This window comes from Malaclemys terrapin, chromosome 2, assembly GCF_027887155.1.
Source record: "Malaclemys terrapin pileata isolate rMalTer1 chromosome 2, rMalTer1.hap1, whole genome shotgun sequence".
Classification (NCBI taxonomy): domain Eukaryota; kingdom Metazoa; phylum Chordata; order Testudines; family Emydidae; genus Malaclemys; species Malaclemys terrapin.
This window is the reverse complement of record NC_071506.1, coordinates 205,952,360-205,969,636: the sequence shown is the minus strand read 5'-3', so window position 1 is coordinate 205,969,636 and position 17,277 is coordinate 205,952,360. Positions and strand designations below refer to the sequence as shown.

The 17,277-nt window shown below is 41.7% G+C and overlaps 1 protein-coding gene across 3 annotated transcripts in view; it reads right to left on the bottom strand.

Moving 5' to 3' along the window:
* The window catches only part of ULK4 (unc-51 like kinase 4), a 408,326-nt gene that overhangs the window by 281,125 nt on the left and 109,924 nt on the right, over window positions 1-17,277 (bottom strand). For all 3 annotated transcript variants that reach the window (XM_054019573.1, XM_054019574.1, XM_054019575.1), the window contains exon 22: window positions 9,133-9,260. In XM_054019573.1, coding sequence (XP_053875548.1) covers window positions 9,133-9,260 — 128 coding nt within the window. The remainder of the gene's footprint in view (window positions 1-9,132; window positions 9,261-17,277) is intronic.

The following is a 17,277-nucleotide window of genomic DNA, read 5'->3' as shown; positions in this document are numbered from 1 at the left end:
CTGGTGATGCATATCATTGTGAAATGTACATATTAACATTGTATGAGGAATTATGGACACTCACTGATATTATGCCTTTTTTTTTGTTTGTTTGTTTGTTTTAAGTCTGTGACCACACTAAGGGAGGAAGAGGTTCTCCCCCAGACAGGAGGGAAGGCAGCTACCTACTTCTCTCCAGTGTAAATTAAGTAAAGGATGTGGTCAAAGTCAAAGAAAAGCACTTTTACAGGCAAGGTAAACAAAGCCATCAGGAGAGCATGTGGGAAGAGAGGACTGCTTAATCTCATACTGTGCCCCCAAGAAACCTTTCTGCTTCCTGAAGCAAGGGAAATGAACTTTGGGAAGTCAGTCAGTCAGTCACACACACACACACACACTCTCACTCACATGGCGCGCGCGCCATTTTGGCATCCTTCACCTGAAGGGACAAAGGAACTGAGCACTTTGAGGGGGTACTGGCCAAAGAGCATGATCAGCCATGCTTGAACAGACTTGGTTCGAAACACTTCTTTGAACAAGAGACTCAGGTTTTAGTCTTAGAATCACATTTTTACTTTTGTTTGCTTGTAATCCTTTCTATCTTTAGTCCTTATACTTGGTATCACTTAAACCTACGTCTTTTTGTTTAATAAACTTGTTTTACTTTTACTGTAAACTAAGCCAGTGCTTTGATTAAAACAGAGTGTTTGCTAACCCCAGTTAAGCTAATAAGATGCTGGTTACTCTCTCTAAGGGATCAGTGAACTTAACTTTTGTAAGTGTTCAGTGAGCACTACAGGGCAGATGGTTTAGGGGAAATTTGGGACTGTGCAGGTGTTGGGGTCACCCTGCAAGGAGTAACCAAGGCTGGTGGAAGCCAGGGTGAAGCTACTGTGCTTTGAGCATGTTGCTGGTGTCAGGGCGCTGAATCAAGACTGCACAGCATTACAGGGCAGATAGTGACACAATCCCTTACTGGTCTGGTCTGAACCCTAAATGCCACATTAATATAGAAATCAAAATGTGTCTTGTCTAGGATGATGAAAATAACTGGATTTAAACAACTTCTTGTGCAAACATGTGGTATGTTAGGGCCCAGTCCTGCAAACCTTTATTCAGGCAGGAGAACAGTCCCATTATAAAATGGGATTATTCACTGGAATAAGAACTACTCTCCTGAATAAAGAGTTTGCATGATCGGGCCCCTAAGCAACGATGAGACTGCATATTTTGAAATACAACAAAAACCTTTATTTTATGGTGGCTTATATGGGGGAGGGAGGTGAGAAAGAAATAAGTGATCCATTCAGTAACCGTTTACTTTTTCTCACCCCAGCAACCCACAGGCAGCAGATCCAGCTATACCTTGCCAAAGGTTCTAGTTATTTTCCTTAGACTCTCAGTATGATTTATTCAATTATGGTCAATTTTGATGAAATATAATACATGTTAACTATTCAAAAGCCCATCTCATCATTCAACTCCAACTTTCATTATACAATATGCTATGTAGTTTTATTAGACATTTTCAGTTGCCTTGAATAATTAAAACAAAATAACTTAAGTTGTTTAAATGAGTTCTCTCTCACTGAGAGAGAATATGTTTAACCAAATATTAAGTATGAGTAAAACATGACACGAGAAACCAGAGTGTCATATTTTTCTTTAAATAAATATTCTTGTAAATGTAGTTTGAGTCTGAGAGTAAGTTTAGAATTGTCTGCACATTATCGAAACAAGCTGTTGAGTGAAGGCTAGCACGATAAGTTTGATATATATTTATATTTTAAGAAAGGAATTCTACCACAGAATGATTTACCAGAATATTTGGGGCAGTAAAACAAACACCTGTTCTGTTTGTATGGCAAAACTTGGCCTACAAAAGTATCACATTTATTCCATGCATAACAAGTACATGTCTGCCATGCAATCAAATGGACACAGAGTGAACAAAGAAAGGCCAGAATTAATAAAATAGACATGGCATTAACAGTTAGGATGAATTAATCATTTTCTGAGAAGTTGGGCATGCAACTCAATTTAGCTTCCTGGCTATATCTATGGTACGTCGTGTCCTATCACTCCCATGTAAGGTGACCTAAGGATTATACAAAAAACAACCTAAGGTTTCAACCATTTTTCCAACAGCACAACCTCAGATTATTTATAAGTTCTTAATTACAAATAAATTATTCCTTAAATTTTCTGTGTATGAACAGAAAGATGAGTGATATAATTCTGGGTAAATTTATTTCCTAGGTTTAATGTAGTAATAAATATTATGTTTTATGTACTCAAGGTACAAAACAACAAATAAAATAAGTATTTTCCTTGAAAACTGGTTCAACTTTCCAAAGAAACTATCATCTCTGGAGATCAAAGTTGTACATTTTGGGTGGCAACTACATTATTAATAGTGGTCAAGATTTTCAAAATTGGGTACCTAGAGATAGGTTCTTAGTCCAGATATAGGCATCTACATAAATGGTCTGATTTTTAAAAGTTTTGAACATTTATCAGTTTTCACTGAAGATTTCAAATAAACAAAACCCCTCTCCTTTTTTCTCCAACCTAAGGAAAGAACTCCACCCCCAAAACCCCCACGCCTGCCCACTGCTCCCTCCTCTCCTCCTCCCACCCCACCCCACCCAAGTGCTTCCTGCCCACTGAACAGCTCATCAGCAGTGAGCCACGGAGCCGGAACCAGTATGGCTGGTGGGTGCTAAGCACCCCCTATTTTTTCTTCTGTGGGTGCTTGAGCCCCAGAGCACCCATGGAATCAGCATCTATGAATACAGGAGCAACTTTTTAGTGGATAAAATTAAGCGAAGGTGTATAATTTGGTAGACATTCACTAGAAACAAGGAACAATTCTTTTAAAATATAGAGTATGTAAAAACAAATAGACATGACCACTATATTATCCAGACAGGAAGTCAGATATTGTACTGATAGTCTAATAGGAATTTCAGTTTTAGGAATTTCAGTTTTAGGAATCTACTGTAGTTCTAGGCTAACGTGCAAGTCTGGTCAAACCTTTATCTCTTGTGCTGCAGGGGGAGATTTTGGATGCAGTGCAGCTGACATATGCTCCCAGAAAGGGAAAGGAAAGTATGGAAATTAGTCTATAAATCCCCTGTTGGTATAGCAATGAAATAAGCTCTCAACTGCTGAATATAATTCATAGCAGGAAAGTATGAGGTTTTTATGAATTTGATAGAGTTTCAAATGTTACTTATTATTCAGCTAGATAAAGAAACTTGATACAAAAATATGATGAAGAAATCTCACACTTAATACTTTTTGTTACCAGATAAGCATAATAAAAAATAAAAGGAGTTAAGATGAAACGAAGGACAGTCTTAAAAGTGAGGTACGTGAATGGCAGCCCTAAGCACTGAAAACCTGCCCACATCCTGCTGACAACTTATGTGGTACTGAAATAATTTGGTGGCAAGCAGCCCTTTTCTGCAGGGGTGGATAAATCAACACAGTGAAGGTGAATCTAAATCAGAGCAGAAAGTAGATTTCATTAACGAAGACTGGGATTTTCAAATATGTATAAGATTTATGCAACCAACTCCCATCATGTTCAATGGGAGTTGGTGCATAACTGCAGTAGGCCTCTTTGAAAACCCCAACCTCATTTCTTAGTAATAATTTGTATACAACAATCACAGATCTACCCAGTACAGTAGATGGCAAGTCACAGTGGCCTAATGGGAGTGCTCTGACCTGGCAGGTAGACTACACTGCCATTTAAGAGGGTCTGGCAATGACTCCCAGACCTTGTCTCACTCTTTTAGAGGTCATGCTTTGTAATACTCACTGAGGGCCCTCAAGCCAATTAGGAGTTGCACTGATAGGTTCTCTCAGAGTTATTTCCATTTCCCTAGGTAAGAACTTCAAGCACGGGGACTGTAAAGCAGGGGGAAATAAGGATATTTTCCTAACTCTTTCAGGACCAGAGAAATAGGTATTTTTCCAATAAGGAAATATTAAGTTGCACCAGATTTTCTTCATATCACATATACAAGGAGAGCTTTTAAATCATGATTTATACAATTTCTGATATTATTCTTGTATCTATAACTAATAGGAATTGCACGTTCATTTCACTTGGGTGAAATGTACCCTTGTGCACATGGTCAGCACAAAGCCTATGCACCAATTAATACCTCTTACATCCTCAAAAATCAGGCTTAAGTGAGATTTAAGGTATGATCGCCTTACCAGGCAGCATGAGATTGTGGGGCGGGGCTTGGAATGGAGTGCATACCCCCTGGGTTGCCCTGTTTCAAGAGTCAACCAATAGGCTAGACCTCAAAGAAGAGGGCTGTCAATGGGTAGTTCTGGTCCCTGCAACAGGCTCTTGGGTTGACTAGCTAGGGCTGGATAGGTCTATGATGGCATGGAGATTGATGGACCTAAAATAATTTCGTGGGCATTCTGTAGAGTTCGAGGACCTATGCAGTCAGTTTATGCAATAATCTTTCTTGACAAATGAGCACACAGGTTCTGTTCATTTTAGTGATATGTTGACTGTCATGTTTGGAATTTGAGCAGTGAAAAGGGTGAAGGCAGGTAACAGAGGGAACACTGAGGACCTTCCCCTTTTTCACTGCTACCAGGACAGTTTGACTTGAGTCGTTATCCTGCTATGGAATTTATACAGTTGCGACCAACCGGCCAACAGTACAAGATGTTTTAACTGTCGTCACTGACCCCTGCCATTCACAAGTGGTGCATAGGGCTGCACACTGCACATAGGGGAATTTTGTCCTTAATATTCAGTTTCCTTTCTTTATATCTCCATTACTTTAATTTTCAGCTAATATACTGTATGCTCCCTGCTACAGTACACGAAGTTCACCAACACTGAGCAACCATAAGTAATTTGCACCTACCAGCAATTTTTAATGATTTTACCATCATTACTGAGGTAAAATATTTTCAATAGGAAAATTCAATATTTTTACATTATATGCTGCAATTCTACTCAGACTTACATTTTTATATTTAAACAAGGAACATTATGATCCTAGTTCATTTGGTAATGAGTTATGAGAAAAAGTAATACAGCAATAAAGATGCCAACAAGATCAAAGAGTGGACTATATTAACATTTTGAAAAAACATTTCATATTGGGACTAGGACACCTAATTGTCTAACCAATGTTTTCACAAAATGGTCTGAAATATTTTATTTTTTAAGTAAACTAATGGTTTGAAGAAAACTTGGGAAGTGCTTACAGCATATTATAGTACACTTTAAAAACAGAGAGCTGATGTGGAGACATTGAGTCCTTATTTTTTTTGACTTATGTCATATTTATGAGACAAAGAGCAAGTCAAGAAAGAGGCCATACATCACATAACAGAATGCAAAGGGAAAGAAATAGGAAATAATAGCTACAGGGGGAAAAAGGTCACTGTGGAAAAAAAAAGTGTGAGCAAAAACAAAAATCAATTCATTATATCAAATACTAAGAACACCACTACACTGTCATTAGAGTACCCTGCTATCATCCATTTTAAAATCACCAGCAGTCAAAATGTTCTAAAGCTAATAGCACTATAGCAACAGCTGACTACAATGCAACTAAAAGGTTTTAAAAGAGTACTATAAATCAAGTGACAGATACCTGTCACAAGACTATTATTATGTCAAAATCTCTGTACTGTGTAGAGTACTTTAGTGCCATAATAATGATGGAATATGTTTACTCTAATCATTGACAAAAAAACCTAATTCTGTTGTACAACAGGACTTTGGAAGACTTATAAAATTACCTAACAGACATGAAACAGTAATCATGATACAATGGACATATCTTTGTATTTAAGAACATGAATGTGGTGCTTCTGAAAAGTACCAGGTGATAGCCCTGGAGAGTAAAAGACCTTTAATTGTTTAAGGGACTGTCACAGTATGAACAGCAACAATGCAAACTTCCCCACACCTTCCAATCAAAATGGCTCTGCATTCCTCTGTCAAGACTATTCGGAAGCAGGGGTGCTGGAAAATTTTTTACAGTGGGAGTGCTGAGAGCCATTCAACCAAATTGAAGAACAGGAGTACTTGTGGCACCTTAGAGACTAACAAATTTATTAGAGCATAAGCTTTCGTGGACTACAGCCCACTTCTTCGGATGCATAGTGGGCTGTAGTCCACGAAAGCTTATGCTCTAATAAATTTGTTAGTCTCTAAGGTGCCACAAGTACTCCTGTTCTTCTTTTTGCGGATACAGACTAACACGGCTGTTACTCTGAAACTTGTCAACCAAATTGTAAACCCTATACATAATGGAAATCACTTCAAGAGATGGAGTGCAGCAGCACCCCTAGTTCATAAAGTGAGAGGGCAGTTAATTTTCCATGCTCATACAATCCTCTGGTCCCTCTGCTAGGCTAAATGGGTGCCAACTGTGGTTTGTGATATGGATACCTATCCACAGCATTCAGATTGAGATAAATTAATTTGAAGTACTGATATTTTTTGCTCATTCCTGGACTGGGCTGAAACCAGTGACCTAGAGATGAAACAACAATGAAAAACAACATTACTTACATCAAGTGCTTTTCTTTCATAGGTCTCAAAGCACTTCAGAAAGGGTCTGTGTAACAGGTTCTATTGCAAATCCTGTGTCAGATTACTGTACCTCCATTGTCCAGGTATCCAGTCCCCATATAATTAATTTTGAAATATTCATTTAGAAATGCACCTCTTTTAATGGAGTCTTTTTAATGAACAGCAAAGACTTTGAACTAGCAAATACTATTTTATAGATTGAGCAAGTTTAACAACTAACTCACAAAAAACTGTGCAATGATATTAGACTTGATAACTTGGTTAAAATAAAAACCCTGTATAAAGTAAATTGAACAGCATTCATCTTGAAACTATGGAGATATATGCAGTGTTGCCTTAGGGTCATTACTACTCTGACTTTTGTATCACCTGTCTCAATTGTGAACTTTTCCCTTATATCAATTGTCTTTTACCACCAGATTTTATAGTCTGAAGCAATTTAATATGCTATATGCATTTCCTGTCTGTATATATTTTATCTTTATCAAAATATTACTAAAGAAGAAACCAAGACACAAATTTTGCAACTTTTACTAGACTTGCTATAAATTTTACAAAACAACAGTGTTTAAAAATGCCTGAAATACTCAAATTATTTTTTTAAAATAGTCAGCCAATTAATTTCTTGCTACTGTACTTCTAGTCATTCTGAAATAGCTGTATGGTTCTCCCACAAATCTAGGAGATATTTAAATAACTTAAATATGCTGATGAATGCCCATTGATACACATCACAGAACATCCATTATCCATGCTGGGTCAAATAAAATGCATCCAGGGTCCAGAATATTACAAAAGTAACTGTCTCCCCATATAATGGCCCATTTCTCCTCTCCCATCCCACTGTAGCTATCTCATAATGTGAGCACCAGAGAAATGTTTTAGTTTCAATCAGCTATCCTGTCAAGGGATAAACTGTTCACTAAAAAGCTACCATTATGTTTAAAGAAATCATAATATGTGAAGAAAAATAGTTTGCTAGTTCAATAAAGTCTTTTCTGATGCTGTAAAACATAGCTGTTGTTAATCTTGATGGTTTATAGTGTGTATTGGCCCATTATCGATTTTGCTTTGAGTACCATTAAAACAATATTAGAATAGAACCAAGATTCAATGCACATAGCTTGTCCCACAACTCTCCTCACAAAAATGGCTCATTTGAAAGTATTAAATAAATAAAAACCTGAAATATAATTTATTAATTTAATCTGGTGACAAAAATCAAAGTTTTCCCTCTCATAATATGCTAATAATTATTTATAAACAAGTAGTACCCATTAATACATGACTTTTGTTGTAAAATATTCCTCTAACTACACAGTCACATGTCCACTAACAAGCATACAATTATCATTAAGTCGTTAAAAAAAATAACAGTCCAGAACTGATTCATGAGTGGAGGAGACAATATGTTCCCCAACTCTGTTTCTTTTTACTACCAACTCCAACCCTGCCTTTCTCGCACTCCATGACACCATGGAACACAATCCCATGCAATCTGCTACTTGGAGGGTTTTCTTCACAATGTACAATGGAAAGTAGCATATGACCCTCCATTTTCAGATTCTTGTGACTATCTGGGGTAAAAAGTATGTCCCCGGTTGGATTTTCCTCTTCTTATTTTTCCCATTATTCCCTCCAAAATTACTTTAGTAGTTCACATTTTAATAGAGTCTGAAGGCATATAGGACTCCATCTGGTCCAAAAATTGAGACATTTCCGATGTCAGAAGACGATACAGAGAAATTTAAGTTACTGCATTCTTGTTAAAAACCATCTTCTTGAAAATCATTTGGATCACTGTAACTGATAGAAAAATTCAAAATTCACTCTGCTTTGGAGTGGTCTACTCATTTGTACAGCCTTGAATGACAGGTTGTCATATCTCACATTGTAAAATAATGGGTGAAATTGATAAAATCAGCAAGGAAGTGTTAGAAGAAATATCTCCCTTCCTTATCTTTTCAACGGAATGGTCTGTTGGACTACTCCAAGTCCATACACAAACATAAGGCCATTTTGTGCCTATTAATCCTTGGACGTGGTGTTGAGCTGCACCACCACAGTAGGAACTCTGAGGGGCGTTCTCCACCAGTAGTGACCATTATAGTTAAAAGCTTACAATTATGCTTGACCTCAACATGACACAGAGTGCAAGGAACAATTTCCCACCTTCAGTCCTAACACAGAGGCCAGCAACAATTTCAGTCACTGTTCTGTTCTACTTATTGTAGACACTGCTCCTTGCTAGTCCCCAGTTGGGAACAGAAATTATTCCAAATGGATAGGAAACAATGGGATCAAAGGCCCTCCCTAGCAACCACGAAACTTCCAGTTGTGACTGGCCAGTATATGGGCACCAAACACAATCTGGCTTTTCATAATAGTAGTCGCTACTATTCTGGGGGACTCATATGATATCCGATTAATCTTAAACACAAAATCAATTTCTCTCAAAACAATGACTCAAAAAATACTACGGTATTTACTGATAGAGTTTACAGAGCTAACTTTGAAAATACACACTACATGTCTAATTATATTCTCCATTAGCATCTTACCTTGCTTGGCAACTGAGCAGTAACATCTCTCTGTTATTAATTAAAACCTGTAACAGGACCAGAAAGGCTTTTGCTCGAATGGAAGTCGATGGACTTTCAAATAAACGGATAATGGTAGTCACAAAATCCTGGGTGGAAATAAAAACAACACACAAATACTGCTTATTGAATAACAAAGTAGGTAAATAACGTTGTCCATTAGCGTATACACATTTTGAATCATTCTGGCATAATAAAGATGCAATTACGTTTGGATTCAATGTTCGTTAAATCCTTTTCATAACATTAAAATACAGCCCAAAACCCCACATGGTACTGTTGAATAAGGGAGTTTTGTCCTAGACAGATAGGCTGACTGCAGTGCTGACATGTGCAGCCTTCCAAAGGCCAAGGTTAATAGACATTTTCTACTGTATTGGACCCAAAATAGGACTAACAGGTTATTTAAAACACACAGAAAGCCATAATTAAAGTTATTTCATCCTAACAAAGGATATTTTAAACCCAATAGTTCTTTTAAAAGAAAAGTTGTAATTTTAAAAATTGCAAAAATACATACCGGTACTTGTCTTTCCTCCTAATACTATGAAATTTAGTAGTTTACATACTACTTTCAATATGAGCTAGAAGATCGTAAGCTAATACAAATAAAAAAATATTTGCTTGATGTAACTATAGGCTAGTTAAGTATACCGTGTACTATGTGGCACATCAGATCTAAGTTACATATCAAGGACCCTGGATTTAAAAGAAAACACTGTTTCCCTCTGTAACTATGCCTGGTATGGGTCACAGCTGAGGGCCAATCTCAGGTCACGCTGTGAAAAAACTGGGAAGACACTCCCACACTGGTGGCATATTCTATGATTAGATTAATCAAACTAGCAATAAATATGAGCTACTGGATCACTATACTAGCTTAACATGAAGCCATAGGCAGTCCCTTTAAACCTATATTATCACCCAAACTGGATTTCTGTGATGAAAGATTATTAAAACCACACATTAGGTTCTTCCAGCCCCAGGAGGCCAGTCACTTACCTATAGGGTGACCAGATGAGAGACATGAAATATCAGGATGCGGGGGGAGGGGGAGGAGCCAGCAGAGGAAAATAAAAACCCAAGAGCTGCCAGAGCATAGGAAAAATTAGTGGGGGCTAAGCACTCACCAGCAGCTCCACACCCCGCCCCGCCCCACCCCCCTGCACCAGCTCGCCTCCACCTCCCCTGCGCGGGCTGCCACGTCCTGCTTCTCCCCCCTCCCTCCAGCACTTGCGCCGCCATACAGCTGATTAGCGCAAGCCTGGGAGGGAGGGGGGAGGAGAAGGAGGAGGAGGAATGCGGCATGCTTGGGGAAGAGGCGGGATCCAATGGGGCAGTGAGGGGGCGGGAATTTGGGGAGGGATCCAATGGGGGAGGGAGGGTGCAGAGTCGGGGCAGGGGCAGGGCGGAGTTGGGGGGGGTGTGAGCCTCCTCCACCTGTGTGCCAGAGGGCAAAATATTGCGACAATTCGTGTCCCAACCGAACATCAGTCGGGACGCGGGACAAACAAGTAAATATCGGGACAGTCCCGATAAAATCGGGACGTCTGGTCACCCTACTTACCTAGGTCAAGGGACGCCCAAGACCTTACACTAAAAACAACACTGTAGTCATCCTTTAGTAAACTAAAGATGTATTAACTAAGAAAAAGGAATGAGAGTTACTAAAAGGTCAAAGCAAATAAAAATGAAAGAAGCCCAGAAACAGCTTCCTTATTTTTTAAAAAAACTTTCCCTTAATTTTTTTAGTAATTAACATTTAACACAGTACCGTACTATATCTGTATTTGGGGAGGGGGGGGGGCGGGGAGTTCTCTGCTGCTGCCTGATTGCGAACTTTCAGTTCCAAATGAGGTATGTGGTTGACTGGTCTGTTCTTGTGTTCATAACTCTGAGGTTCTACTGTACTGATCTTTTGAACTTGGCATCTGCTCTGGCATCCATGTCAAGTGCATAGCGTTTTAGAAAGCTCAGTGGGTTATTCCACACATATGCCTTACAAATTGCAGAGATTAGTACTTTTCTGAAGCAGGCGAAAACTGTGCCCGGGTGGAGTGTGCCTTGACAGTTGGAGGGGAAAGTTTGCCAGCCCAACGATAGCAGGTGGAAATTTATTATGTAATCCATTTCAAGTTGTCTTGACTCTTTGATGCACCAGATACAGCCACAAAGCGGTGGGGTGAAAGGTTTGGTCCTGTGGATGTAAGAAGGTTGGTCCATAGACACATTCACAATATGAAGCTCCCTTTTTTCCCCAGTGAAAAATGCAGTTTCGGAAGAAGACTGATAAAGTAAGAGACCGATTCAGACAGAATTCTGAGACTACTTAAGGGATAAATTTAGGGTGCAGTTTCATCACCAACTTGACCCTGTAAAAGGACATAAATGGTGGCCCAGCCATAAGAGCTTGTAGCTTACTAACTTTGCACTGATATGATACCTAAGACAAAGACCGTCTTGATAGTGAGAGGATATAATGACCTTTCCACTAATGGCCTGAATGGAGACTCCATGAGCTATAGGAGAGGCACTATAAGCCTCAGCGTGGGGCAACTGAAGAGATGACCTGCTGAGATCCCTTCCAGCCCTACATGTCTATGATGCTATCCTGAAAAGCCATATTTCATTTGCAGTTGGCCGCCCATTTTTCCTTTCTTCCAAACAGATGTAAGAGATCCTTATCCTTAAGCATGTTTTTGGCAAAGCTCAACTTCTTTTAGACCACCTAGGGAGCTTGGGCTAGAGTGGGAGTAAAAGTAACAGAAACCCCAGTGGGTAAATTGTATAGTTTTTTGACATGTTTTGCTGGTGGTGTTTAGTGGCTGGTGTTTGCCACAAGGCTCTTTGGGTCCAGGACACCTTCATTTATACAGAGGGCAATCCCAGTGGGACCGGCAGCTGACAAAATGTAAAATAATTTCTGAAACTTCTTGGAGATGACTGACGTCTCAGTCTCCAAGGTGTCTTCAATCTGCACCAGGAGCTCTTAAAAGGCCTTGAAATTGGCCAGTGCTTTCTCTGAGGATTATGAAAAAAATCTCTTTAGGAAATAATACGGGTCATTTGGCCTCCAGATCCATTCCACTCTGTATCTAGCAACTGATGTCTCACTATGGAAGTGGCAGGAGTGGGGGACCTCCTCCTCATCTACTAAGGCAGGGATCAAGAGGGCAGGCTCTGATAGGGGCTACAGTGGCATTCCATATGTGTAGAGAGGGATGACAGGTTTCTGATCAGACAGTGTCAACCTTGGTGCACTTACAGATGGCATCTGCAAAGAATGGCAACATGGCTCTTAGACCCTCAGTAATGACAGTCTCTGCTCAACACAGGTGGAAAGGTATGTTTCAGGGATGGTGATGAGAAATAAACCTCTTTCATAGGCAGGACTATCTGATAGGGTGGTTTCAGCACACGTGCATATCTCAGTGCAGAGTGTGGCCCTGAATTTACATTATTGTGCCAGAGTTGACACTGCTAGGGATGGGATAGTTACCTTTCGTAACTGTGGTTCTTCAAGATGTGCTGCTCATGTCCATTCCATTGTAGGTGCTGGTGCTCGCCACATGCACTGGTGCCGAAAATTTTTCCCTCAGTGGTATCCCTAGGGGACTGCCTCTGGCACACTCTGGAGTGGCACGCATATGCACTGGTATAAGGGACACCGCCAGCTCCCGCTTCCCTCAGTTCCTTCTTGCCAGATCTCCGACAGAGGGGAAAGAGAGCAGGTCGTGGAATGGAGATGAGCAACACATCTCAAAGAACAACAGTTATAAAAGGTAACTGTCCCTTCTTCTAGTGCTTGCTCATGTCTGTGACGCTGTACCCCATAATGCTTTATGGGAATATGACATAACTGGAATATGATCTACTGAATCTATCTATGCTACATATGCTATGTTACATATCTATATGGTTATGATCTACTGAATCTATTAATCCTATCTGCATGCATCATTTTTGAATTTGAAGTTATGAATATTGTCTGTGTACTGGTTTTATTGCTAAATAACCTGTCCCGCTTTTTCACAGTTGCTATCTGGTCACCCTAGCCGAGGCCTTGGAGAGAGCAGAACTGATTACACTTTCTGTTCTGTCTGGTGGTGAACAGGTCCATTCGGGAAGCTCCCCACTTCTGGAAGAACATTCTGACGACCTCACAGTGAAGGGACCACTTGTGGTGAGAGAAGGACCTTCTGAGGTGATCCACCAGCATGTTCTGTATGCTGGGGAGGTGTGAGGCTTCCAGATGGATGGCATGATGAATGGAGAAGTCCCACAGACAGAGGGCCTCCTGGCACAGAGCCAACAAATAAGCTCCCTCCTCTGCCTGCTGACATAGAACATGGAGGCCATGTTGTTCGTCAACACCTGCACCACCCAACCGGACAGTTGGGGAACGAAGACTCCACAAACCAGATAGATGGATCTGAGCTCCCTGACATTTATATGTAGAGTGAGCTCCTCAAGAACATAACCCCTGAGTTCGCAGTATACCAAGGTTGGACACATCTGAAATCAGGGAGACAGGGGGTCGCAGGCTCATGAATGGTGCACCTTCCAACACCAGAATTGGGTTGGACTACCACTGCAGGGACGTAAGTACCTGCGGCGGGATCATGATAAGCTTGTCTAGATGATGTCTGGCCGGGAGTAGCCAGTTCTGGAGGGGGCCTAATCTGAGTCTCGCATGTTGGACAACGTATGTGCATGCTGCCATGTGCCCCAATAGTCTGAGACAGACCTGGGTAGTGGTGAAGAAGGTGGGCAATGACACTGGCAAATCAGATCTGATATTGCCCTGAACCTGGCCTAGGACAGGAATGCTCTGGCTCAGAGTTGAGCACCAATCCAATAAACTCTATCCCTTGGACCGGGATCAAGTGGCTCACAATATCTCGACGCTGCGCTGGACCTGGATCCTGGAGTGGCCCTTGATGAGCCAGTCGTTGAGGTACGGGTAGATCTGGATACCCCAACATCTGAGGTAGGCCGCCGCCACCACCAATATGCACTTCATAAACACCCTTGGCACCATTGCTAGGCCGAAAGGCAGCACTACGAATTAGGAGTGCGCGGTCCCAACTACAAAACATAGGAACCATCGGTGTCAGTGAAATATCAGTATGTGAAAGTAAGCATCTTTAGGTCAAGGGAAACATACCAGTCTCCTGGATCCAGGGAAGGAATGATGAAGGCCAGGGAGACCATGCAAAACTTCAACTCCTTGAGATACTTCTTGAGGCTCTGCAGGTCGAGGATGGGGCGTAGACCACCCTTGGCCTTTGGGATCAAAAAATAGTGGACATAAAACCCTTTCCCCCTCAAGTGCAGAGGGACTTCCTCCATGGCTCCCACTTGTAGAAGGCCCTGCACCTCCTGAGTGAGCAGATGCTCATGAGAAGGGTCCCTGAAGAGGGATGTGGGGGATAGAAATAAACTGGAGGGCATATCCCCCGCAACTATGGTGACGACTCACTGTTCCAATGTTATAGAAGCCCAGGCAGGGAGGAAGGGGGACAAACTGTTGGAAAAAAGCTGGGGTGCTGGATTCACGACACAGGCTGAAAGATCTCCTTCGAATACACCCTCAAAATGCGTGCTTATTACCCGATTGGCTGCAGGTGGAGCTCAAGTGAGCTGAAGAGGCCAGCTGATGGCCTTGCCGGCACTAATACCCTTGCCCTTCTTGCGAAAGAGTTCTTATCGAGGTTGGGTCCCGAACCTGTTAAGACAGCTGTGGCTTAATCCGCTTCCTCGCAGGTACCAGCATGTAAAGGCGCAGCAAACGCAAAGTAGCACTAGAGTCTTTTAGACCACGTAATTTACTTTCTGCCTGTTCTGAGAACAGTGCCAGGTCGTCAAATGGGAGGTCCTCGATGGACTGCTGAACCTCCACCGATAGGCCCAAAGGCTGCAACCAAAAGACACATCTCACAGAAATAGCCGAAACCATGGTCCAGGCCTCCAAATCTGCCTAGAGTCCGGGGACTTATGCTGGGACCTCAGGCAGGTAAGCCGACCCGCATCTGAGGACTGGTAGTGCTGTTCAGGTGAGCATTGGCAGGGCACCCCCTGCGGCGGGGAATGGTGCCACACTGATGAAGACCGCTAGAAGGGTCTGGGGGTGGCAGGCAGGTCTGGAAGTGGGCTTGACCACTTAATGGGAGCTGGAGTCTGACCAACATCTGGAGGGGAAGAGCTGCCCCACACGGGTCTTTGCTCTCCTCCAGCTCTCTCCTTCCCTTTATGGAATGTAGGAGAATGCCCTCTCCCGGCCTTTCTTTGCTTTTTAGCCAGTACTAGGGATGGGGCGCTCTGCCCGAAGGCCGCAGTGCTTGGAGCAGAGTCCGATCTCGTTAGCTTCGAGGCCGGTGCAAGGGCAGACTCCATAAGAAGTGCTCGGATACGATGTTTCGCTCCTTTTTGGTCTGTGGCCTGAAGCTTTTGCAAATGCAACACTCATGGCTCACATGGGTTTTCCCTAAACACTTCAGAAAGCTTCTATGGGGATCACTGACTGGCATAGATTTTTTGCAATAATCACAAGGCTTGAAGTCCGGGGACCAGGGCATGCCCCGTCCCTAGGCTAAGTCCTATACAGGACTTGCTAATTAATTCAAACTTAATACTAAAGGAACTATTAATTCTACAACTTTAATAACTATATAAAACGAATCCGCTACTAAGTACACTAACAAAGCTTGCCGAGACAAGGAGACATTCCAGCACCGTCAATGGCAGTACGAAGGAACTGAGGGAGGGGGGAGCTGCTGGCGCCCCTTATACCAGTACATATGTGTGCCATTCTAGATGGCACCAGAGCTGGTCCCCTAAGGATACCAGTGAAGGGAAAACTTCCGGCACCAGTGCATGTGGCGAGCACACACACCTACAATGGAATGGACACGAGCAAGTACTCAAAGAAGAAACTTCCATTACAGGTGGAGCCTGCTGCAGCTCAGTCTGCTCCTTTCTGCTTGTCTTCAGAACAATACATGTCTTGGTCAGCTTCTAGCCCACATCCTCCTGTGTCCCCCGAGCTCCTTTCCAACCTCCTTCTCTAGTACTCACTGCATGCCCTTTCAGCATCCTGTTTAATGTCTGAGTCATCAGCTTAAATGTCAGGGCTGTTGATGTACCTGTTTAGTACCAGGGTCAGCACCAGCTGATATTGACAGTGATGCCAGTGATGGGGTCAGGTTATGGTGCTTCTTTCTCTGCGAAGATGCCTGCCTGCTTGATGGAGCACTGGTAGATGCAGTCTTAACCGTTAAATGGATCTTTGAACTCAGCTCTTCTGGATCTCATGACATTCTCATAGATTACTCTAGAAGATTGACTTTCAGCCTCACATCCTTTGATTTGTGGATTCTTACAGCAAAGGCGAGACAGACCAAACACTGCTTCAGATGTGAGACTCTCTCAAGCAGAACAAGCATCTGTTGGACCAGTATTGCAAGACAGAGAAGGCTTGAAGCCTGCAGGTTTTGAGTCTGCCATTCCAGGACTCTGTCTGGAACTTCTGCAAGCAGCTTTCTGTTTGAAAAGCACTACAACAGACAAGGGTACTAAAAATAAAAGAATATAAATAGTTCTGAGACATTTCAGAGAGTTTGGAGACGCTTTCGAGAAATCTAGCTAAAGCCTAGTGGGTTGGACATCAGCCAAGTTCCATCTCACTGCCATGGGTGCTAAAAAGGAACTGATGGAGGGTGGCAACCATCCACTCTTTATGACCTCATACGGGAGCACAATGATTCACATAGCACATTTCAGAAAATGGAGGTGACTTTAAAAAGGGAGCAGCGTCAGGATCTTGGAAAAGATGGATAGGAGTCAGGGGTCAAGGAGAGTATAATTTTCACAGGAAACAAAATTAAGAGTCTCAAGTAAATTCTTTTAAAAAACAGACGCAGTGTCAATTTACAATACATTTTGCAAAAGAATTATATGAAAACCTACATTCTGTATTCTATTTTCTTACTGATGTGGAATATTTATTGATTAGGAATGGAGGTGAATTTCTTTTGTTTTATACAGTGAGGAATGATTGGGTGATCAAAATAAGTAGCTTTTAATCATTTTCTAGATGATAAATTA